Below are 25,437 nucleotides of genomic sequence, written 5' to 3'. Positions count from 1 at the left end.
TCCAAGTGCTGGTGTTACAGAAGTGGGCCATCACACACATTCATCTTGAAAATATGAAGTATGGGACCATCTCCAGGGAGCACGTAGGGCAACTGAAATGTCGGGACTTGCTATGAAAGAAAGAAAGATGGGGGGTGGGGAAGAGAGAGAGAGAGAAGGAGGAGGAGGAGGAGGAGGAGAGGAAGAAGAAGGAGAAGAGGAGAAGGAGGAGGAGAAGAGAGAGGTGAAATGGATACAACGTCTATCTCTTTGTGACTGTGGGTGTCCCAGACATTTTATATGATCATTTCACATGACCTTAAAACCACCTGTGACATCATTGTAAGTTGCTCCTGACAGAGAAGGAAGGGGAAGTTCAGAGGTAACTCCACAGTCACTTGTCAGATTTCTATCTGTCACAAAATGCCTATGATAATGAACTTACAATGAGAAGAAGTTAGGGGGCTCTGACCTGTGATACAGTTTGAGCCTGTAGCAAGATTGTATCACCGCAGGATGTGTGACAAAATGTAGTGTCACCTGGGAACCTAAGCTTTGAGGAGACATTCGGCATCTAGACTACAGAACTGGATAGATAAAGAAACACAAAGAGGGGCAGCCACGGGGCTGAGGGTTGGACTGAGAGTGAGAGGACCAGGCAATAAAACCACTTGAGATTGGAGAACATGAACCCAGCAGACAGTGAAAGAAGAGACACCAGGCACACTGCACTGTGACATTGGTGACATTGATGTGTCACTATCAAAAGGATCATCCCCAGGGGAGAGAGGATTCTTTAAGATAAGAGAGCAGCTGAGGGACACTTTTTCCTCTAGGCCTAGCAGCAGGGCCAGTGGACCACAGACTAAGGATACGCTAAGTTCATCTGAGCCCTGCCAGGGCTCAAGCATCGCTCTGGCTGTGCAGTTCTGTGGTTTTGTTCTGAGCCTTTGCTGCTATCTATGAAGGTTCCTGTTCAGGGGTCAAGGTATCTTTACTTCTGAAATAAATGGCGAGGAACAATCTTAATAGAAACCAACCACAATCTATTCAAGGGGACAGTGTGTGGAAAGCCAAGGGCCTGGTGTTGGGATGAGAGGGAAGATCCTAGGGTGCTCAGATCGAGGCAGCCAGATCATAGGGTGCAGTGAAACTTCAGAAGTGAGCAGAAACCAGAAGACTAAGGTCCCAATAGAACCTGGTGAGGAAGCCGAGCGTGGTGGCGCACCCTTTTAATCCCAGCACTCGGGAGGCAGAGGCAGGGGGATTTCTGAGTTCGAGGCCAGCCTGGTCTACAAAGTGACAAGCAAAACATCATCAGGAGTCGTTTTGTTGCTGCATTCATTTAGATTAACTGTAGTAGGTTTTACTCTAGAGCCTGTGGTCTATCTAGTCATGTGCTGTTGACCACATTACCAGTGTTGCGTATGGGTCCCATTTCATAAAACAGTCCTCACATCCAATCAAAAGGTGATTGGTCACTCCCATAACACTTGTGCCAGCATTGCATCAGCAAGTACATCGAGTAAGCAGGTCACTGTTGTAGCTTGCAGCATTCCTAGCTGGGTGACACTGATGATAACTCCTTCTCTGGTAGTGCCCATAGAACCTTCCAACACTATGAACACTCGTCAGTAGGGATGAAGCTTCTAGCTGAGCAACAGCTGGATTGCTTCATGTCTGTTTCTCCCTCAGCAATAGGGTCTTACCAGCAGGTTGTGGAGGGTCATCGATATCATTGGCCTATAATGTTTAGGGGTAGGAGGAACCTCTGGGATTCCTTTAGCCAATAACTCCAAAAAGATGGACTGTTTTCCATTCCTGGTACTTGGTAGCATATGGTAACTTATCAGGGCATTGTCTCCCTCATTATATGGTAACTCCATTTAAATAACATTTATATATGTATATATTTTAGGGACCTTCTACAGTAGTAGGTTTCTATGTGGTCAACCCATTTTGGGTGATGGACTGGGGACTAAATAGCACTGAGTGCCTGAATAAATCAAAGTCAGAAGAGGCCACAAATGGATGCGTGTGGTGATGAGCCTGTTCTGTGCACCCGGGGAAACCAGTAACTCTCCCTCTGGTCCCGTGTGGAAAGATGAACTAGGCAATCCTGTCTGCCAGATAACTTCTGAGTCTTCGGGGTCCTGAGTCTTTGTGTTCCTTTGCTAATTCCAGTTGGTTATACCTACGAAGAGAAAAACAGACCCCCACTGACCCTGCTTGAAGACCTGGCCAACCCAGCAGAAGGGTGCTCCCTTCAGACACTGCTGCCACCACCCCGACCCCAGATATCGCTGCCAAGTCATCTGTCCTCAGCACCGAGAGTCTGTGACCCCAGAGCAACCGCACAGCCAATCATTGAGATCCTGGATGAGCAGCCCAGTCCTTCTCCCCGAGCTGTGCCTCTCCTTGGCTGCATTCAGGAAGGAAAAACCACTCCAGGCAAGCCACAGATCCAGCCTGTCTGTCCTACCTAGAGGCTTGTTGTCCATTAGAACCCCAGATTGCCGTCTTTTGTTGACCTGTTCCTTTCTCTGCATCCACCCATACACAACCCTCTCTAAGAAAATCACAAGCGCTGCCAGTGACCAGGGAGGCCCAGATGCTAGAGCATCTTCTTCCTATTCCTGGACACTCCTGCTTCTGCCCTTGGTACTTCACCTTTCCTGAGCCTTTAGGCCAGTGGTTCCCAACCTACCTAATGCTACTGCGCTTTAATGCAGTTCCTTATATTGTGGTGACCCTCAACCATAACGTTATTTTCATTGCTGCTTCATAACTGTAATTTTGCTGCTGTTATGTATCACAATGTAAATAGTTTGGGAGATAGAGGTTTGCCAAAGGAATCGAGACCCACAGGTTGAGAACCACTGCTTTGGGCCATTTTACTCTTCTCCCTACAACCCGTGGTTTTTCCCTCCTCCTTCAGCTGCCAGTAATGATTTTTTTTATTAGATATTTTCTTTATTTACATTTCAAATGTTATCCCCTTTCCTAGTTTCCCCTCCCAAAATCCCCTATCCTCTCCCCCCTCCCCCTGCTCCCCAACCCACCCACTCCTGCTTCCTGGTCCTGGCATTACCCTATACTCCTGCTTCCTGGTCCTGGCATTACCCTATACTGGGGCATAGAACCTTCACAGGACCAAGGACCTCTCCTCCCATTGATGACCACTAGGCAATCCTCTGCTACATATGCAGCTAGAGCCATGAATCCCGCCATGTGTACTCTTTGATTGGTGGTTTAATCCCAGGGAGCTCTGGGGCTAATGGTTAATTTATGTTGTTGTTCCTCCTATGGGGCTGCAAACCCCTTCAGCTCCTTAGATACTTTCTCTAGCTTCTTCATTGGGGACCCTGTGCTCCGTCTAATAGATGACTGTGTACATCCACCTCTTTATTAGTCAGGCACTGGCAGAGCCTCTCAGGAGACAGCTATATCAGGCTCCTTCAGCAAGCTCTTGTTGGCATCTGCAATAGTGTCTAGGTTTGGTGGTTGTTTATGGGATAGATCCCCAGGTATGGCAGTCTCTGCTCTGAACTTTGTCTCTGTAACTCCTTCCCTGGGTATTTTGTTCCCCCTTCTAAGAACTGATATGGTCAGAAAGAAGACCTGCAAAGGATGCCCAGCCCTTCTGCTGGCCCTGTGCAAAGTAACACTGACTGGGCTGTGGAGGGAGACTATGCACATGCCAAATGAGAGGCTGTGGTTGCAACCTCAGGAGAAAAAAAGGGGAGAAAAGCAGAGAGGGCTGTCCTTAGACTCACAGAGCAAACCAAAAGTCAAAAATACTGGTGTGGGTCTGGGGTGTAGCGCAGTGGAAGATCACTTCTTTGGTAGATGCAAGGCTCCTCTCTCTATGTCTCTGTCTCTCTGTCTCTCTGCATCTCTCTCTCTCTCTCTCTCTCTCTCTCTCTCTCTCTCTCTCTTCTCTCTCTCTCTCTCTCTCTCTCTCTCTCTCTCTCTCTCTCTCTCTCTCCTGTTCTTAGTTGACACATAGCTTATTACAAACTTATAGTTGATGATTCTTCCCTAGCTCCAGAAGCCTTTGAGTCTCAACCTTATTCATTCTTTTCTATTTCATAGTATGTCAAGAGTAGAACCCAAGGCCTACTGCCTGCCAGATAAGCACTCCACCACTGATCTACACCCCTAGCCCCTTTGTTTATTTTTAGATGACTCAGATTCTAAGACATATATATGCTATTAACATTATTAGAAAATATTGTGAAAACTTTATGTCTGTTGGACCTAATTGAGCTTCCAGATTTGTGCCACTTGCCTTCCCTAAAGCATCATTATAAAAATAAAGTTTAGTTACGTTAACTATAGCAGGATGTATTACTGACATTGCTGAAGACTGACATTGCGTTCCAGAGTTGGGAATAAAAGAGTATGGACTCAGTAACTTTTCCTCCACTCCTCTGATATTTGCTATTCAAATAACTTTAACATAATCAGAAATCTAATGTCAATAGGAGATTTCATTATCTACATTTTCAAGTGAAGAGGAGGAGGTGGAGGAGGAGGAGGAGGAGGAGGAGAAGAAGAAGAAGAAGAAGAAGAAGAAGAAGAAGAAGAAGAAGAAGAAGAAGAAGAAGAAGAAGAAGAAAGAAGAAGAGATTTTGTTATTAAACTATTCTGTCCCTTCTCTATCCTACCTTTTCCTGGTCACCTGCCTTCCTTACTGGTTAGAATCACTGTTCTCTTTACTGCTCTGGCCCCTACTTGCTCAACCTGAAAGCCTCAATTCTTTTTCTTCCCTCTTCTCAGTGTCCTCCAGAGATCACCAGAGAAAAGATAAGGAAGACTCTCGAGAGATGCCCCACAGTCCCTCAGGACCCGAGTCAGGTAATCTGCCTTTGGCCTTAGTGACCTCCTTTTCTGGGCGAGTATACCATCCACTTTCCTCCCTGACAGGCAGTTCAGTAACCCAACCCTTTCCTTCCTCCTTCAGTTGTCAAAGACAACTTAACATCCAAGACTAACAAGCAAGATGACTCAGGAGCATGGCCTCTGGGTTCCCCTGGCACCATGCATGGTGATGCTAGTTAAGGCTGACTTAACTCTTAGCAACCTTGCTTGGGATAGCTTAAGCTCATCTCCACTTTCCTACCAAACAGAAAAGAATTTGAGTCCTCTTGCTATGAGGCTCTTGCTCCCATCTCAGCCGAGCTTCCTGCCCCTCACCCAAGCTTGGGAGGTAGAGTTATGGAGAGGGCAAGGAAGCAGGACTGGAAAGATAGACTTATGGATCCACCAATCATAAAGTCACAAAGTCCCCTCACACCTGCTAGACTTAGACTCTAAATCATTACGGTGTCAACAAACAGAGGTGACTCCTCAGCCACAAGAGACTGTAGTGAGCTTCAAGAGAGAAGAGGACAAGGCAGGTCTGGACTGTGTGACCTTGCAACTGTGATGAAGTCACAACAATAGGTGATGCTCAAACAGCCCCAATAAAATGTAAGACAGGCAAACAGAAGCCCCATCTGTCCCGAGTGGTGGGTAATGTAGCTGATGTGGCTGGTTCTCCTTCCTTGACTTCACCCTGACTATGGGAATTGTCCTTCAGTGCTAGTCAGTTATACATTGTACAGAAAACTAAAATATATGATATTAAAATGATATGAAAGCCAGGCGTGGTGGGGCGCACCTTTAATTCCAGCACTCGGGAGGCAGAAGCAGGCGGATTTCTGAGTTCAAGGCCAGCCTGGTCTACAAAATGAGTTCCAGGACAGCCAGAGCTACACAGAGAAACCCTGTCTTGAAAAACCAAAAAAATTTTTTAAATTAAAAAAAAAAACCAAAAAAATAAAAAATAATAAAATGATATGTAAAGAAAGGAATGACTTCAAAAGTCTGTAGAAAGTTTACAATGTACCTCAGTTACCTAACCCTAAAGAAGCCAGAATTTAAGACGACTTTCAAAACAGACAGTTTTAAGGAGATGGACCTTTGTATCTGTTATGGTTTCAAGCCCCTGTTTTTCTTATTGCATCAAAGCAAGCCAAATTTCGTGATGTATCTGCTGTTAGCAGGTGCATAGGTAACAATAACAAGATGGTCAGGGCTGGAGAGGTGGCTCAGTGCCTAAGAGCAGTGACTGTTCTTTCATAGGATCTGAGTTCAATTCCTACCACCTATATGGTAGCTCGCAACCATCTGTAACTCTAATCACAAGGTATCTGATACCCTCTTCTAGCCTTTGCAGGAGCCAAGCATACATGTGGTGCACAGACACACATGCAGGCATAACACACACTTTAAAAATGATAACAAGGGGGTCAGATCTAGGTGGAACCCTACGGGCTGGCAGACCCCTGCCTTCTCTCCCTGCTATCCAATTTCTCCAGCTGACTTTCCTCTGCATTTTCTCTTCGGTCCATGCTCACCTCTGATGTGAATTCCGTTTCTTTTGCTAGTGGTAAAAGATGACTCTCCAGCAGCAAATGACCTGGAAATGGCCAGGGAAGTACCCTGCACACCTGCAAACAAGAAAGGTACAGACATCCTTTCCCATGTGACGCTTCCTGTTCTTCTAGCTATAGCACATCCTAGCATCCATGATGCGAGCATCCATTGTGTGTCTGCAATCACATGGCGTCTCCTCATTTTCTTCTCACTCCGCCTTCCTCAAAGGCTTTGCAAAAATTATAGGTAACAAGAAGGCACTTAGACATATTGAACCAAGCATTGCTCAAATTCACTGAACTCCCATCCACAACTGCTTGGTGTGACTGGTACACTAGCCTCCCCCAGAATGAAAATGCTTCCTGGTAAATCATAGGCAGGCAACATCCATTATCTGTCACTTAAACCTCATGGTGGCAAGCAGGTTGGATGTCCACCTGACTACCTATTCCCACCTCGCCTTTGGCGCTCTCCCATCTTCTACTCTGAGATGTCACCAGTCAATTAAAATGTGTCATTGGTCTGGCAAATGGCTCACTAGCTCGAGGTCCTTGCCACCAAGCCTGGTGACCTGCATTTGATCCCTGAAACCCATATGGTGGAAGAACAGACCCAACTCACAAGTTGTTTCTTGGCCTCTCCATGTGTACCATGGAACATATGCCCAACCTCCACATACTGATAAATGTCATAATTATGATAATGATAATAATGATAAAAACACTGTGACCTTTCTGATACTGTCATCCATTGGTTTCCCCATTGCTTCCTGGAAGCCTTCCAAGTCCGTTTTCTCCCACCTCGGTTCTTTCCATGGTCCTGGATGCTTTCAAGTGCTGGGATAGCAGGCAAACGATCCAATACTCCAGCTGCTCAAGTCTTTATCTCCTCATGTCTGGTTCTTGTTTTCCCTTCACAAATTCTTGGTTTCTCATGCCCAGAAGTCATCCTTAGGCTCTACCATTATCTGTTCCCTAGCTTAATTTCCCAAGAACTGATTCAAAGAATTCTCATTTTAACACTTGTCCTTGAAGCTTGCTCCTTCTAGTTCAAAACTCTGATCTCTTCTTCCTTCCCAGCTGGTCATTTAAAAAGGTTAGGGTTGAGATCAGAGAGATAACTCGGAGTTAAATCATACACATATACACACGTGCAAGTGCACAATTAACAGACAAAAACATAGTTGAATTCTTTAAATAAAAAAGACTGACAGCTCTATGTGACTATAAAAGACTTTGTTTTGTTTTCTTCTTAGCAAGAAGAAAAAAACGTCCGAACTGGTCAAATTCCAAAAGAAGACGGCAGAAAAAAAAGCCCCGTCAAGATGAGATGATGGGTAAGGGGATGCTGGAGGAGACTCCAGCAAGGGGGTACAGGAGGAGGCTTCAGCAAAGGCTGTAGATCTGATGGAGTTCGTTCTGAACTCACTGGATAGGCAGGCACACAAGAGTTCTGGTCAGCACAGCGAACTGGCTTTAAATTTCACCAGACCTGTTTTGCCACTGAGTAAATGGTGAACTGGAACATGTTGGAATCCTGTTCTGAGGTTACACAGCCCAAGGTGAAGGGTGCAGAGTGTCAGGTTTCCTCTTTATTTATACACACTAGGATGGCAACCATCCTTCCTAACTAAAGGGAGAGTAAATAAACTTTGCTACTTTGAGATAAGGTGCAGAAGAGCCTGGGTCCTAGCCCTGAGAGGCAGTTCAGAGGAAAAGCCCCCAGAAAAGCTTCAGAAAGGTGTTCTCATGCCAGTGGATGCAGCTGTCCTTGGGGAGGCAGCTTCCAAAGTCCCGAGAGGAAAAAGTGCTGTGTCCTCCCCTCCTCAGTGAAGGCCACTCATCCATCCACCAGTCCTGTCCACTGCAGAGCCTCTGGGCCTCTGCCACCCCTCGCCCAGAAGCTGTCTTCACGACAGGCATAGGGCTGTCCCCTGCGATGCTTTAGAGGTGCCCAGTGGCCTTCGGGTGTTGCCTGTCTGAACATGGGTGCTACATGGAAGTCCCTTCCTCACTGCCTGAAGAATCCCAGGCCTGTGCCTCATGGTTTACGAGTCTTAGAAACAGGAATCAGAATCTGCCCTGATCCCGAATCCCTCCATATTTATTTATTTGGTTAAATCTTTGTTTGTTTGGTTGGTTTGGTTTTGGTATGGTTTGGTTTTTCTTTGTGTGCCCTTGGATGTCCTGGAACTAGCTCTGTAAACCAGGCTGGCCTCAAGAAATCAAAACTCATGGATACGTGCCTGCCTCTGCCTCTCAAGTGCCAGGATTAAATGTGTGCACCAGCACTGCCCAGCTACCTGGTTAATTCTTATAAGAGCTCCCTGGGGTGGGAACTTATGGTGATGTGGGGGGAGAAAGCATGGTGCACATAAGAGAAAACAGCAAAAGTGAGGTACATTCACCTGGAAGGGGGGCTGGGATGGGGAGCCTATGAAGGAAGGAAGGAGTGTTCCAGGAACCTCCATTTCAACCACACATGAGTCGTCTCAGCAGGAGTGGCCTCACCTGGACATGGAGTTCAAGAGAAGCTCAAGGCAGTGAGCAGGAGGACTTTGTGGAAAGATGACTCATCTACGAACGTGAAGGAGGTGACCAAGACACAGAGAACAAGGATGAGGCGTGCCCAGACATCCAATTCACAAGGTAAGGCTGAGGGTGGCACCTGCCATTGGAAAGGCTCAGCCTGGGCAAATCTCTCAGAGCTGGTGCAGGGGTCGGGGGATACATGACCTCCGTGTTAGCAGAGAGATTTTCAGAGAGAACAGGCGAGGGGCAAAGAGAGGCAACGAATGGACAAGGAGTTTTTGATAAAGAAACAGCCACAGGTCACCTCAGTTGAGACCTAAGAAAGAGGGTGTCAACCCTTTAGATTTAACAATCTTAAAGATTACTAAGAACTTCCCAAGGTCTACATCTGTGTTGTTTATGTCTACCTGTTTCTCCATTATTCATAGTTAAAAAAAAACATAATTTAAAAAAAATCTTTGTTTAAAGTGAAATAATTTGGTCAAGGAAGCATGTGAGAGAAAATTATTTCTGAAGCAAAAACAAACTTAGAAGACGGGTGTCCGTGCAAGCTCCTGCAGTTCTCAGTGATGTCGGGCTCTGTGAGAAACAGGTAGATGCTTAGAGCTGCGTCTGAACTCACGCACCTGACTGTGGCTGTGGCTGAGGATGGGGAGAGGATCTCGCCGCACATGGAACTCCAGTCCTTTGCAAGGGCACTGCATGCTCTTAACCAGCCCCATCATCTGTCAGCTAGACTCTGAATCCTTATCTCTGGTACTGTTGTTCTCTGCTAAAATAAACTGTTACGCCAGCTGCGTGTGGTAGCCTGTGCCTATAATCCCAGCACTTAGGAGGCAAAGGTGGGTAGATCTCTTTGTGTCCAATCTCTTTGATCTTTCTTTCTTTCTTTCTTTCTTTCTTTCTTTCTTTCTTTCTTTCTTTCTTTCTTTCTTTCTTTCTTTCTTTCTTTTTTGGGTTTTTTTTTTTTGATACAGTGGTTTGTTTTGTTTGTTTGTTTGCTATGTACCCCTAGCTGGCTTCAAACTCACTATATAAATCAGCCTGGCTTCAAATTCAGAAAGATAAGATACACTTGCCTCTGCCTACCAAGTACTCAGATTCAACGTGTGACCCTCCACATCTGGCTCTCCATCTTGGACAGGTCTTCTACTCATATAAGACTTTATAATGTCTCAGACATTTGGAAAGTGTTGAACTATATTGTGAGCTAGCAACACAGGTACATACATATTCTTGGGACAACTATGTAATTTGGAGACGTGACAGAAGTGTTCTTTCTATTCTGAACTTTCCACTTTCCCACCCTCGGGAGAGGAGGCAACTTGGAGTCTGCAATCCTCAGCTCTGAAGTATGTGAGGCCCTTCGAGGGTTGGGAGACTCCTCACAGAGTGTCCACGGACAAAGAACAGTGTTTCTTTCTTCTTCTTTCTTTTAGAGATCAGCAAAGAGGCATCAAAAACAAGTGGTAGAAAGAGGCCCAGCACAGCACGAAGAACCACACAAGGTAAGGATGGGGCACTGTGGGTCTCAAGATGCAGCCAGCGGGGACCCACAGTCAGAGCAGCCAGGCTGCTCTAAGCCAGACTTCCACTGCCCTAAAGAGCCCTTTGGATATTTCTTTTCTCACCACAACCTTCTCATGATAGCTTAAGACTACTTATATATAGACATGCATGGACTGGACTATGTGTGTGGTGTTACTCATCTTTCCCCCCTCCTATAAAAATATAATGTTTGACCACTGAGGACAGTATCGCCACTGCTGAGAATCTGTGTTCGAGAATATTGCTCACCCTACACTGAAAATCTCCAGCTTATGAATCAGGGTTGTTTCTAGAAATCCAGGCTCTTCCCAGACGGCTCAAAGGTTAAGGAGCACTGGCTGCTCTTCCAGAGGACCCAGGTTTTGATTCCCAGCATCCACATGGTGGCTCAAAATGATCTTTTAACTCCAGCTCAAGGAGATCCAATGACTTCTAGCCTCCGGGAGCACCAGGCATGATCGTGGTACACAGCTATACATGCAAGCAAAACAAAACACCCATATACAGACAAAACTATGCATAGGCAACCCGCACTGTTACGAAAGGACTCATGGGCCAAAGGGTGCGTATGTAGGTCAGAGGATGAGTATTATGGAGAGCAGAGGATGAGTTTTGTGGAGTTCAGGCTCCTAGAATGAGATTCAGGGTGCCAGGCTTACATAGCAAGCCCCATTACTCGAGGAGCCAACTCTTGATCCCACCACACATTTCTGGCACACAAAAACTACTGCTTGCTTTAAGAAATGAGCTCTGGAATCTTCTGTTTCTCCCCCACAGTCTCTCTCCTCCCTTTCCCCTCCCTCTGTTGTCGTCTTCTTCTTCTTCTTCTTCTTCTTCTTCTTCTTCTTCTTCTTCTTCTTCTTCTTCTTCTTCTTCTTCTTCTTCTTCTTCTTCTTCTTCTCCTCCTCCTCCTCCTCCTCCTCCTCCTCCTCCTCCTCCTCCTCCTCCTCCTCCTCTTCCTCCCTCTCCTCTTCCTCCTCCTCCCTTTCCCCTTTCTCCCTCTTCCTCCTCTCTCGTCCTCCTCCTCTTCCTCCTTTTCTTCTTTATTCTTTTATTTTTATTTAAACAGCCCAGGTTCTGCAAATCACTGGAGATGCTCTTCTATGTTCCATGCCTTTGTGGAACAAGGATACTCTCCCAGCCCCCAGTAGCAGAGAGCACCTCACTGCTTTGCAAATTCCAGTCCTTCTGGTTGGTTTCTCTTAGTCAGCACTATAACTGCCACTGTGTGCTCCCACCACCACCACCACCTCTTCCTCATAGTCACCCAGAAGAAATCCTATCTTCCTGCTCCCTCTGTGTTCCACACCCATAGGTACCACCTTAAATAAGTATTGCTTTCACAAGGAAATCCCCCCCAACTCCCAACCCTCCTCCCCCCTCCTCCCCCTTCTCACCCCTCCCACTCCACCCCCACCCCCACCCGCCCCAGTCCAGGGGCAGGAGCATAGATAGGTCTCCAGATGTGGCTTGCCCCAGGGACTTCTCTTCAAGGCTCTTTCAGACTTTTGGGCAATTGTCTGTGTGCCTTCTGTTTACTTTGTGGGTGGCACTGGAGGTCAGAAGTGGATCAGTCTTGTTTTCTGTTTTGTGTCTGGCTACCTTGTGCCTCTGTTTATACCTAAACAACTAACAAATCAGGACAGTGGCCAGGACACTATGAATGCCCATACCAGGGCCTATGCTTCCCTCTGCTGGACGGTCCTTGTACTGCGCATTGCGTGGATTGTTTCTCTGGGACCTTATGCAGAGGCTTGATTGGACGGGGTAAATCCATGATGCCCTTGCCCATCATGCTGTCATTTGATTGTCATGATGGAACTCAAGAAAAAGCAAAAGAAAAATTGACTCAGAGGAGCTAAAATCCACTTAGGTGCTTCTGAATGCCTTTTTTTTCCTTTCCAATGAAAAAGCGAATATTCCCAGATGCCTCTTTAGTCTTTTTTAATGAAACACTTAAGGAAGCAGGAGCCCAGATCCATGCTGACTGTTGTCCTCCTACAGCTTCCCCTGACTTCCAGCACATGCCCCTCCCATATTCATATCTCACTGAATCCAGTTGATTCTGGGTGTGGAGCCATCTGCTGGAGCACGGGCAACCTAGGAGGTACCACACACCCCATCAGCTGGCAAGTTCCTACTGCAGAAACGATACAGAGATAGCTCTGATCTGTCTGCATCCCAGGGCCAGCTCCCTGTCACTGTCAGGGTTCCTCACTCTCCCCATGTCTGAGCCACTCACCCCATCTATTAAGTGGATGATGCTTGCCTTCTTTTTGTTGGAATGAATGATGCAATTCTTGATGGTCTTGATCTGTCTGGGACGTCTCCAGCCACCCTACTTCAGCCCTTCCCCCTCACCCAGGCCCTTGGTCCACGGGTCATGCCTGGACATGCCACCTTCTCAGGTGTAGCCATCACCTTAGCATTTCCCCCTGTGTTCTGGAAGCATCCACAAGCTGCTCTTTGGATTGCTAATTAGGTTTTTTCCATCCCATCTCTCCCCTTCCTTATCAGGCTTCCTCCATAGAAGCTCCTTCACATAAGGAAATTGTTTTTTATCTTTAATTGCTTACTTACAGGCTCCCGGCTGTTTGCTCACGCTAATGAGGGCCTACACCAGCTGTTGCAGCTCCTTAGACTAGGGCTGGCTATTGCTGAGGAGTCACACACAGGCTGCCCCTCAGGCTCCATCTTGTACTGAAATGGGCAAAGGAGACTAGGCCAAGCACCAGTGAGAACTCACCAGCAGACTGCCCTTTCTGGTCAGGTTCATGGCTTTAGAAGTCCTCAGAACTAAAGGCCCATTGCATTTGGGATACATGGGGTACCTGCAACAGGCAAAAGAGGGGGTGATGCTCGTGGCCTGACCCTGCATGTGAACTTGCTGCTCACAGCACCCCAAGCCCCCACTGCCCCTTTATCTGTTGCAAGCATATTCAGGACATCCGACTTCTTTACTTACTATAGAGAATTAGCAAAGATGTTTCCATGGAGACAGAGAACCATAGATCCCCACACTGTGCTAATCTGCCCACCCCACGGGGTTTATAACAGTAGTTCAGGGTTCCCTGTGACTCTGCTTCTCCCTCAAATTAGGATCTGATAGCAGCAAACCTCCTACTCAAATCGGGTAACAGCACTGCAACCTCATCGGTCCTTCTAGGAAACCACAGAGCCAAGAGTCTGCCTCTGGCTCCAGATTCTCATCTACTGTACTGTTTTTGAAAGGATACTGGAGATGGGTGATGGGACAAACCAGTCCACATGCTAGCCTGAATGCCAGCCTGGCTCCTTCTAAGCTGGGCATCCTTTGGGGCTCTTTAGATCCATGCCCTTCGGTCCTGGAAGCTCCTCCTCCCACAGCATAACACTCCTGGCTCCATCTTCCCAAAGTAATTAATTAATTGATGTTCTTCTCTTACACCAACCTCAAACTCAACACTCATTTACAGCACTTTCCTCTGTCTCCAAGAGACAGCCCTGCATGAACTCTCCCTGAGGGGAAGGAAGCAGGAACTACCAAGAGCTATTTTTAAAACCCTTTCACAAATGTTTCAATTGACTCTTAGCTTGAGATCCCTGCTCTGAGCTTCCGAGCTGCCAAATCTTTCCTGGTGCAAGTGGCAGACTTGTCCTGAAGTTGGGCTGTCTGCAGGTGATGACCTTGGACCTCATCTCTCAGTGCAGGTCACTTCACTTATCTGAGTCTGTTTGCTCTCCCAGTTCCAGAGAAGACCAAGAATGACGCTGTGGATTTCTCTCCCACACTCCCTGTGACCTGTGGTAAGGCCAAAGGGACTTTGTTCCAAGAGAAACTGAAGCAAGGTGAGTGCCTGCTCTTCTGATGCTCTGGTCCCGGGATGATGGGTAGGCTGGAAGGGAAGAGTGTGCCAGTTGAGTAACTTGTCAAGAAACAGACCCTGCTAGCCAGGCTGTAAGAGGGAAAAAAAACAAAAGCTACAACAAAAAGACTTCCCAAGAAGTTTCCAGACTTTTCCGTGGAGATGCATCTGGAAACCACATGAGCCGTCTGTCTGTGAGCCCTCTGAACTAGACACTGTCCTTGCTACAAGAATCTGCCCCACTCCCTCGGTGGCCTGTAGGGATTATGGTCCCCTGAAGCTAAGAGAGGGAGCCTCTTCTTTCACCCCAGAGGAATCCCCTCTTGCTCTGGGACAGTGAAAAGCCATAGCAGGGAGACTCAAAGGTCTGTGGTAAAGTCACAGAGGATCCAGGTGGGTCCTGGAATGGCCTGTCTTTTTCTTACAGGAGCCTCAAAAAAGTGCATTCAGAATGAGGCAGGAGATTGGCTCACTGTAAAGGAATTTTTAAATGAAGGGGGAAGGGCCACATCAAAAGACTGGAAGGGCGTTATACGTTGTAACGGGGAGACATTAAGACATCTGGAGCAGGTATTGTAATGACCAAGGGTGATGGATTAATATCCTGGAAGAGTGGGTGGAAATTCAATAGCAAAAATGTAGATAAATTCCCATTTTGACTCAACAGCATGACTTACAAAGAGCCAGATGTTCAAGCAGAAAACATTGTAGATGGCAAAGTTAGAACCACAGATAGATGCACATGATGAAGACCTAGTGCAAGCAGAATATGCTGAGAGTAATGGAGGCCAAGGTTGCTGTGATCAAGTAAGATTTAAGAAGCTTAGCCGGGCATGGTGGCACAAGCCTTTAATCTCAGCACTTGGGAGGCAGAGGCAGATGGATTTCTGAATTTGAAGCCAGCCTGGTCTACAGAGTAAGTTCCAGGACAGCCAGGGCTACACAGAGAAACCCTGTCTCAAAAAACCGAAAAAAACAAACAAACAAACAAACAAAAAAGCTTTAAGAAGCTTAGCCTGGTGAGTTTGAGTAGGGATTGGAAGGAAACCAGCTGCAGCCAAAGAATTCTTTGTGTCCTCAGTCTGATAAGACTTTATTGAAAGCCTGGTTCATATGGAACGTGTGAGATATTTTCAGCCACTTCAACTGTAGCAATCTCCCTTCTACACCTTGTGACACTCTCTTTCTAACTTGTAACAGTTGCAGAAGGCATGAGTCATTGCAATTCCTAGACATAGCCTCCCCATAATATGCAAACCATTATCACAAGGTGCCGCCCAGTGTTCGTTTCCTCCTCTGGGTATCCAGGCTCATTACACACCAACTAAACGGGGGCAGGTGGGTGCAATACAGGATCTTGGTTGATGGTGAGAGCACAAGAAACAAACAGCCTTCTCAGGAGACAGCTCCTTTAATTGGAGCAGAAGAAAGACCATTTATATCTTTGGGGAATGGGTAGAGGCTTTTGAGGGGAATAGACATCATTGACCAGAGCCAGGGTTCTGGGAATGCCTTATTTGCGTGAAGAGGAATCCCAGGTGCTTGCCAAATGTGACCTTATAAGGAGAGAGGAAGTTGAACCTGTAACCTGGCTGCCAGGCTAAAGGGCCACCTCAGGGTTGGCAGAGGTTGGGAGTGTAAGGCTCCATGGACCTGGACGTGCAGGCCCAGGGCAGGAAAGGTACAGTCCTATTCCTGCTGGTCTCAAAATGAGATTTTGGGGGTTTGGATATACCTTGACTTCTGTCTTGACACACACACACACCTGCCCCAGTTGCATGGCTCCCCAGCTCCACAATAGGGGCACCAGCAATATGGCACAGAGGCAAGCTTCAAATCTGAGTTTGATCACCAGAACCCAAGTAAATGTGGAAGGAGAAAACTGACTGCACAGAGTTGACCTCTGACCTCCATGTGTGACTGTGGCGAGTGCTCATTCCCATAGTAATAAATAAAGGGTTTGTTTGTTTGTTTTTTCTAAATACACACCAAACATCACAGGGATGACCATGTATGGGTTTTACCTGGAGAGGATGAACGGAAAAAGAAAATGGGGAAGGGACTGAGGAAGGAGAGCTTGGGCCTTAGGCCTAAGTAAAGGGGAGAGTTACCTTATCACTAAGGGGAAACTTAAAAGGGGAGTGGTTTGGGGAAGCTCGTTTCTCTTCCCACACCTAACTTGATATCTAGATACAGGTGTTTCCTAAAGGGGGGAAACATCAATATTCACAAGAGAAGAAACTCCCAGAATAATCTCACTTGTCAACCTCTTCTCTTTCAGAAAGGACTTTTGTTCTTTACCTCCAAGAGTAAACCTCAAAAGAAGGGTGCCTAGCAGATGAACTCCTGACCTGATATGTGCTCAGCTCCTGTGCTCGCTCGCACTCTGTCTCTGTCTCTCTGTCTCTCTCTGTCTCTCTCTATCTCTGTCTCTCTCTCTCTCTCTCTCTCTCTCTCTCTCTCTCTCTCTGTGTGTGTGTGTGTGTGTGTGTGTGTGTGTGTGTGTCTGAACTTTGCCTTTGAGCCTCTGAGTGTCCCAGCTCTGAGGTCCTTCGTAGTTGTGGTCCTCATCACAACTGACCCAGCACTGTGGTACACGCTCACGATGTCCTTGTTCACAGCTGACTTACAATGGCAAAGTGCATGAATACTAGACAGTAAAAATAAAGCTGTTGGTGTCTCTGTGCGTTTGAAAACTATCTTGATATTAAAATGGATATAAACTAAAGGTGTCCAAAGGAGACGGCTTTCGTGCAAGAAGTAAGCATGAGACCAAGTGTTGTTCAATGCCACACACTTAGTGCTTGTGGCAAGATGATCCAACCAAGCTTTGTCTGCAGAGACCCCCCCCCCTCCAGGGCAAAGGGCAATCACCTGGCAGAGTCACTGTCGTCAGCCTTCCTTACCCCTTAGGTGTGTTCTCCAGGCATAGTCCTACCCATAAGCTTCTTTCAAATGAGAACTTCTAGCAGAGATGGTGCTGTGTCTCCTTGGCTTGAGCCTTGGCCAGTTTCATTCAAAGTTTAAAGCAAAGATCCCCCCCCCCCCCCCCCCCCCCCGCCACCGTGTCACTTACAATGTAAACCAACCTTTATCATGCTGATTGAAAGACACTGAGGTCAAGAATGCTTAGTGTGCGGTCACTACCAAATTCCATTGATATTATAAAATATATTGATACTGGGTAAACTTTTAAGACACATATAAAAATCCCATAGCCATTGCTATGGCCTTGATGTTCCTTATCAAGACCTGTGTTGAAATTGAATCTCTATCATGAGTTAGTAGGAGAGAAGCTTAAGTCATGTACGGCAGTGGTTCTCACCCTGTGGGTCGAGAACCCTTTGGTTCTCAGGGGTCACCTAAAATCATCGGACACATCAGATATTTACATTACAATTCATAGAGGCAGCAAAGTTATAGTTATGAAGTAGCAATAAAAATAATTTTATGGTTGGGGGTCACCACAGCATGAGATACTGTGTTGAAGGGTTGCGGCATTAGGAAGGTTGAGACCCACTAACTTACACAGTATTTGGAGGTGAGACTCAGGAGGTTACGGAGCATAATGAGGCCATGAAGGTAGAGGTAGAGAGAGCCCTTGTCCGTTAGGACTGTGCCTGTGTAGGAAGAAGGGGTGAAGCCAGGTTGGCACCTCACACCTACCATCCCAGCCCTGACGAAGCTGTGGTCACAGACTCAGACCCTCATTCGTAAGTGTGAACAAACAACTAGAAACCTGCAAAGAATCAATAGGAAAAAAAAGAAAGAAATGCTGGGCAGTGGTGGTGCACGCCTTTAATCCCAGCACCTGGGAGACACAGGCAGGCGGATTTCTGAGTTCGAGGCCACCTGGTGTACAAAGTGAGTTCCAGGACAGCCAGGGCTATACAGAGAAAACCTGTCTCAAAAAAACAAAATACAAAAGAAAAGAAAAAAAAAGAAGAGGAAGGGAGGGGAGGGGAGGGGAGGGGAGGGGAGGGGAGACGAGAGGAGAGGAGAGGAGGGGAGAGGAGGGGAGAGGAGGGGAGAGGAGAGGAGAGGAGAGGAGAGGAGAGGAGAGGAGGGGAGGGGAAAGGAAAGGAAAGGAAAGGAAAGGAAAGGAAAGGAAAGGAAAGGAAAGGAGTGATTTCCTGACACGTAGAGCATATGGAAGATGGGAACAGAAGAATCAGTTCAAGCTCAGCCCTTCTCTACTCAATCCAGGACCCACCCAGCCCGGAGGATGATGCTCTCACTTAGAGATTGGGGCTCCCACTTTAATTAAATGAATCAAAATAACCCCTCACAGACACACCCAGAGGCACATAAGGCCTCACAGATGTACCTCATCTCCTAGGTGGCTACAACGCCTGTCAAGCTGGCAACATTAATCCTCACCAGGATGTAAGGTTTTCAGACATTGTTTCCTTTGCTCCCTTGTCCTGGAGGGGAAGGGGGGTCAGCACTTTCTTGACAGTAATGCTGACTGTTTATTAGCCTCTGCTTTGAAGAGAAGAGTTACGGCAAAGTCTGCTTAGATCCAACACAACTCAAATACCAGGTCTATGGCCACAACAAAAAACTTATTGTAATCAAGCATCTATTGATTGATCTGGGATACAGAACAGTGATCGGGAGCTGACCTGTGACCCCAAGCCAGAATGTTACAGAGCTTTTAAGCTTGAAATTCACACACATCTGTGCCAAGTGACAGTTACATTTCCCATCTATCAGGATTTAGGGAGAGGGGACTTTCAGAAACAGTCCATTGTGGTGGTCAGCTCCTGTTCTTTCCCCCTCTGCTTTAAGGATCTTCATGGAGCTGAGTGGCAGCCTTCAATACTTCCTCGTATATGACCATTAAAAAAATTACCAACACCCTATTTGGTATATTTGATGGACCTTACTGGAGCAGGAAAAATTTGAATAAACTTAAAGTGAGTATCCATAGGACTGACGATGGGATGGATTTGGAAGGTGAGAGATAAGACAAAGGCAGGCTGAAGCCCCGGGTCTGTGGCGTATGGAGCCTGTTATATAAAATGGAAGTTCCAAAGAAGGAGCAGAGTGTGATTGGAGGGTGGGTTGCAGAGGAGACGTGGCTGAGCATTAGAACCCGAGGAGCTAAGGAGAGGCGAGGCACATGAAGCTAAGGACACAGGTGGAAACTGCAGCAGGAGAGTGACTCTGATCATCTGGACAGACTGTAGCTAAGGATGGAAACCTGGGGAATTCCATCCGTTGCATGTGGAGGGGGAGAAGGACCTGGGAAGGAAAGTGGTCCAGCAGTCAGGTGATACAGCAAACCACCAAGACTGATGCAGAAGGACCGACTTCTCCTGAAGGCAGAAATGGCCCTGGGCACAGAACGGTTGGCCTTGTCACCTTGGCTACTTCCCTTCTCCAACTCACTCACCCAGCCCAGTCCTCAAGCATGTCTCATGGCTGTCCCTCAGATGGCCACAAGAAGGTAGGAATTCCTTCTGAACAGGTGTCCTAGTGCAACTCTCTAAACATACCCAGTCTATATAAGAAGTTAAAGCCCTAGAATGCTGCCCAAGACTGTAGAGCACTTACCTACCACTAGAGAGCACTGTGGGTCCCTCTTGACACTGGAAGCTAAAAGGAACTAGTGAGGCCTTTTAAGGGAACAGGAATCCTCTAGATGGCTGTCATCAAACACAAGTAACATGAGAGTCAAGCAAGAACAGAAGTAAGTCTATCAGAGAACTAAGAGTGGCAAAGAACAACAAGCCAAACGCTCTTGCTTAGGCACGTGTGTTGGAGGGCTCTTTATGCGGGCAAAAGGTCTCTTAGCTGTTGGCCACACGTTTCAAGCCTCCCAGCCAGTGTAATGAAGTGGCTGAGATGTGCTCTGTGTTGTGAGCTGGAAGAGACCTGTGTGGCCTCATTTCTTATTTAACCAGGTTGGGTCTGGTAGCAGGCCCAGGTTAAGTGTCCCACTGCTGGCTCAGACATGTCTGCTGGACCTTCCCATCTCCAAAAATGCTTCAGTTTACTTGGAGAAGCTCAAGAACAAGGATTCCAGGAGGAACCACAAATTACAGGGGGCTTTTGGAACTGATAGAGAAATTTTGATTGTACAGTGTTTCAGGACTGAATCTGACATTTTTTAAGATAGGTTCTCACTATGTAGCCCAGGCTGGCCTGGAGGTCCCTGAAATCCACCTCCCTCTGCCTCTCCACTGCTGGGAATGAAGGTGTGTGCTACCATTCATTCCCAGCCTGAGAAGTTCCTTGCTTTTTAAGGCTACTTAATATTCCACTGTGTGCTGTATGCTTATACAACACTTTGCTTAGCCATTCATCTGTCATGGATAATATTTTTTGATTAAAGGGGGACACACACATACCACAGTGTTCGTGTGGGCATCAGAGGACATTTCTCTTCATCTACCTTTATGTAGGCTCCGAGGACTAAACTCAGGCTGTCAGTTTTTTCAGCAAGCACCTTTGCCCACTGAGCTCTTTTGCCAGCCCTGTGGTGGATATTTGAGTTATTTCCTCTTAGAATTACTTCCTCTCCATATGACAGACTACCTGGCAAGAAGCAACTTAAGACAGGAAGGATTTATTCTGACTCACAGTTCAAAGGTAATCAAGGCAGAAAAGGAAGAGTGGAAGACACCAACCCCAGCTATGGTGGTAGGAATATGGGGCCATTTGTTCACATCTTACTGATCCAAGAAAGCAGAGACACAGGAAGTGGGGTCAGACTATGAACCTCAAGGCTCATCCCCCAGTGACTCACTTCCTCCAGCTAGGTTCTACCTCCCAAAGGTTCCATAACATCCCAAAACACCACAATCAACTGGAGATCCAGTGTTCAAAGCCTTTGGCATGAGCCACTGGCAGACATTTTACAACCAAATAATAGCATGCTGTCATGGCTTCCATAGGTATATGGTCATCTGATAATGCAAATGCATCCAGCCCAAGTTTTAAAATTCCCAGTGTCCTAACAGTTTAAACATTACCCAAATAGTCCAAAGTCTCTTCTGAGACTAAAGTCAATCTCTTATGTTAATCCCTATTAAATCAAAAGGGGTATCCACTTCTTTCCAGCATACAATGGCACAGAACACACAGTTCCATTACTAAAGGAAGGAATAAGCACAGTCAGGAAATATCAAACCAAATTAAGACTGAAATCTAACAGGGCAAATGCAAAAACACCCTGTGGCTCCACGTTCCGCATTTGGGACTGATGACCTCATCTGTGCTCCCGTACGTAGGCTTGATTAGCCCTGGCCCTCCAGCTCTGTTGCCCGAAGCCATTGTAGTTCCTCTCGTGGGCCATTTCCACCCAGTGACTACAGCTTGCCTTGGCAAACTTCCTGGATTTCTGATCTCCATTGTAATATAGGCTTCACCGTTACAGCTTCATGCACAGCAGACTCGGATATCCCATGAAGAGAATATGGCCTGGTGTTAGTGTGTAAAGGAATGTGTTAGGGGTTTCTTTTTTTTTTTAATAATTTTTATTAGGTATTTTCCTCATTTACATTTCCAATGCTATCCCAAAAGTCCCCCATATCCTCCCCCCCCACACACACACTCCCCTACCCACCCACTCCCAATTTTTGGCCCTGGCATTCCCCTGCATATAAAGTTTGCAAGTCCAATGGGCCGCTCTTTCCATTGATGGCCGACTAGGCCATCTTTTGATACATATGCAGATAGAGTCAAGTGCTCCGGGGTACTGGTTTGTTCATAATGTTGTTAGGGGTTTCTGTTGTCATGGTTGTTGTTGTTTTCAGAATGTGTCTTGCCTTCTGGAGGGTGAGAGGTAGGTTTTGGGTTTTGGTTTGTTTGGATTTTTTAAGACAGGGTTTCTTTATGTGGCCTTAATTATCCTGGAACTTGCTCTGTAGACCAGGCTGGCCTCGAACTCAGAGACCCACCGGTGCTGGGATTAAAGGTGTTCACCTCACTGCCGGGCTGAGAGACTTCTTTTTACAAGAAGCTTTAGATTCTGTTTGCAGATGTAAGATGACTCTGTGCCTGGCTGGAAGTATGAACAGTACCATCTGCTTAACCCTGACTACACAACACAGATGATAAATTACTTACTCCTGGGTATAGAGAAGGTCCTATCTATAAACTTGTTAGAGTGATCTGGGACTGTATGTAGATTCCTATAAGCAAATTAAAATCATATCAGAAAAACCAAACCAAAGATACCAGTCTGAGAAAGCACATGGCTCCCTCATCTATGCCCTTTAAAGAGAACACCTGGCACTGTGATGGTGATGGTCCCCACCAACCTATCATCTGACCACTCCGTAGGTGCATCGAGGGTCTAATGGGTGAAGAATTCCTGAAGTCCCAATGCCTTCGATTCAGCCTGGTCCCCACAGATTACTCAAGTTGCCATCTACGATCCTCTTATTGATCCATCTTGCGCTGCCATCCAGTGCAATTGCTCATCCATTCATCTGGACCCAGTCTTGCCTTTTAGACTCTGCAGTGGAACTCAACTCTACAGCTCAACCATGACCCTGCAGTCAAATCCAACCATGACTTCAGTGCCTGTCCAGAGGGCTCAGGGTCCTTTGTTATCTCACCCTACAGACTCCTATGACTTCCCAGCTGTCTCCCAACTCTGGCTTGTCAAGTGTTTGCCACCTTAACTCTTGGTAGCTAGCCTGTAATATATAGATATAGGGATAGAGGTAGATAGAGATATGTTACATATGACTTATGTTGTTAGTAAGTTATAAACTTATGTTTAATGTATCAGCTAAGAGTTAGTAATTATGTTGGAATGGCCTGTTTGCCTTGGCCAGGGTCATTAAGGAAAGCGGAGCTATCTGACAGATGACTACCAGTGAAACCACTGCTTGTGGATTTGTTATTATTCAATAAAATGTTTTAGAAAGACATAAATACGTTTACCTCTGTTTGTGACACAGCACGCACACGACACCCTGCTACGCATTGCTTGGCTCCAGTGGCCTCCTGGAACCGTGTTGCAAGCTTTCATGACTCCCTCACTCTGGCATTTTGAACCTTGCAACATCAGTACCATGCAGATGGTACCCAGCTGCTGTCAGCTCAAGATGCGGCCTGTCCCCCTCGAACAACTACCACAGCCTTTCTGTGACTTCATAGCTGAACTAAAAAGACACTTACTTAGTTAAGCAGCCATTTTTCAACAGGGCTCCCTTGAGGCTCTGTCATTGTTAGACGCGCTCTCATTGCAAATGAATTTACACTGCTATCTTCTGGAGCTTTCCATGAGTGGGTTCTTGCCCTCAAAGCACCTTTCCTGTTGTCCTTGTGCAAAGTCGGAGGTTATCTCTTTAATGTTGCTAATCTTTTAACAATTGCATGCACTTTACCTACACCTGCTCTGTCCCCAACGTTAACAAGCGTCGGGGCCCTTTGCTCATCAAACTTCATATTAGTGTCACAACTTCAAGCAGTTTATAGTCCTTCTCTCCAAATTACACATTTTGCCTGTCTTCTCACCTTCCCTCACTGTAAATCTGGGTAAATACAGTAGGCAGTAACCATTCTATAGCCCAGGTGATACACTGCCTTGAAATTTTCCTCACTAAACAAATTATTTTATTTTTATATTTTAAATATTTTAAATTTAAAATAAATGTAAATATTTTAACATTCAGTCTCACTCAAATTTTTAGAATGCAGGCAGACTCTATGCCAACTGTAACATAATTGACCGCTACCCCAGTTCCTGTTAGAGTCTTTCTGAAACTTCATGAACCTGGTTGACAGTCTCAACCTTAAATCTCCCACTAGAACAGCCCATTGAACTTTAGGGCTGCTCTAGCCTACAAGGCCAACTCTTTCTATTTCTCCCACAGAGCTCTTCCTAATGTCTATAAACCACCTGTCAAGTAATGACATCAGGGACTCACTTCCTAGTGTCTGGTTTCTGTGGTGACACACCTGACAAGAAGCAATGTAAAGGACACACATTTGCTTTGCCTCTTGGTTTGAGGGTACAGTGCATCACGGCAGGGTGCGCATGGCCCAGGGGCAGCTCATCACTGTAAATACTTGTTTACATCTCGGTGGATCAGAAAGTAATATTAAACTACAAACTGTAAGGTCCTGTGACCTGAAGTTAAAGCTGCACCTGTGTTAAGGATTCTATAATGGTGACTGACTGGTAGAATCTTCATGGGAATGAAGATCTGGAAAGTTTCAAGTCTAGGGAAAACTTATCTTAGACTATTTTATGCCCTCTTCAGAGCCACGCATCACCTACCTCTGTGGTTGACCTAGTAGCCCATGACTATAAGATTAAAACCCTTTTAGAATATACTAATAGTCCCCTAGCTTCCACCAACCCAAAGGGTAAGATTATCATCAGATAGAGGGGTCCCCCCACTTTGCTATAGCCACCTATCCAGCATTCCCACCAATGTATTAGAAAATTGCCTTCATTTATGATTTTATTTTCTTACCATAGAAATCATGAAACTGTTGCCACATTGGTACATGGCTTTTGGGGTAACCTAAGTCTGTGCTCCCAGGTTGTTCAATCATATTTTGCTCCAGACTAAACTATTTGATATTCCTCTTGAGATGAAAGGTGTGCTTTTTGCAACCAGCACCCTTCTCCTGGTGACTATTTCCCTCAGTCAGATCAACATCTCAGGGGTTACACAATACCCCACCAACTAGCATCCAAGTATTCCAGTACATGAGGCTGCAGGGAATACTAAATCTCTTGTCTATGGGGAATAATGCTTCAGTGGAGAGTTTGCTGAGATTTCTTTAATGTTCTGCTTCTGACTCTTTTGGATCTAGGTCCAGAAGTGAAATTGCTAAATCATTTTGGCAGTTCTAAGATTTATTTATTTATTTATTTATTTATTTATTTATTTATTTATTTATTTATTTATACACTGTAGCTGTCTTCAGACACTCCAGACGAGGGCATCAGATTTTTGTTACAGATGGTTGTGAGCTACCATGTGGTTGCTGGGATTTGAACTCGGGACCTTTGGAAGAGTAGTCGGTGCTCTTACCCGGCAAGCCATCTCACCAGCCCGAAAAATTAACTAGCGTACCACAATGGTTCCACTGGGGCACGATAATTTTTGTTTTTGTTTTTGTTTTGGTTTTGGTTT

At 46.1% G+C, this 25,437-nt stretch overlaps 2 protein-coding genes across 13 annotated transcripts in view; one reads left to right on the top strand and one right to left on the bottom strand.

Annotated features, from left to right (window-relative positions):
- Positions 1 to 6,462, bottom strand: part of Sp140 (Sp140 nuclear body protein) — a 57,550-nt gene extending 51,088 nt beyond the window's left edge. Inside the window, exon 1 of the mRNA XM_030255396.1 lies at positions 6,384 to 6,462. The gene's annotated coding sequence lies outside the window, so the exon portion shown is untranslated. The remainder of the gene's footprint in view (positions 1 to 6,383) is intronic.
- Sp110 (Sp110 nuclear body protein) overlaps positions 1 to 23,218 on the top strand; it is a 40,116-nt gene extending 16,898 nt beyond the window's left edge. For 4 of the 12 annotated variants that reach the window (XM_030255685.1, XM_006529069.2, XM_011247897.2 and 1 more), the window contains 9 exons: positions 2,164 to 2,430; positions 4,762 to 4,839; positions 6,414 to 6,491; positions 7,658 to 7,738; positions 8,889 to 9,050; positions 10,373 to 10,441; positions 14,208 to 14,309; positions 14,754 to 14,896; positions 16,608 to 17,022. In XM_030255685.1, the coding sequence (XP_030111545.1) occupies positions 2,164 to 2,430; positions 4,762 to 4,839; positions 6,414 to 6,491; positions 7,658 to 7,738; positions 8,889 to 9,050; positions 10,373 to 10,441; positions 14,208 to 14,309; positions 14,754 to 14,896; positions 16,608 to 16,661 (1,034 nt within the window). In that variant the 3' untranslated portion in view covers positions 16,662 to 17,022. Of the gene's footprint in view, positions 1 to 2,163; positions 2,431 to 4,761; positions 4,840 to 6,413; positions 6,492 to 7,657; positions 7,739 to 8,888; positions 9,051 to 10,372; positions 10,442 to 14,207; positions 14,310 to 14,753; positions 14,897 to 16,607; positions 17,055 to 22,618 lie in introns of those variants that run through there. The other 8 variants (NM_175397.4, NM_030194.1, XM_011247899.2 and 5 more) reach the window with 7 other exon arrangements.
- Positions 23,219 to 25,437: the final 2,219 nt, after the last annotated feature.

This window comes from Mus musculus, chromosome 1, assembly GCF_000001635.26.
Source record: "Mus musculus strain C57BL/6J chromosome 1, GRCm38.p6 C57BL/6J".
NCBI classification, from domain to species: domain Eukaryota; kingdom Metazoa; phylum Chordata; class Mammalia; order Rodentia; family Muridae; genus Mus; species Mus musculus.
The sequence above is the reverse complement of the archived record's forward strand: the minus strand, read 5'-3'. Positions and strand labels throughout refer to the sequence as shown.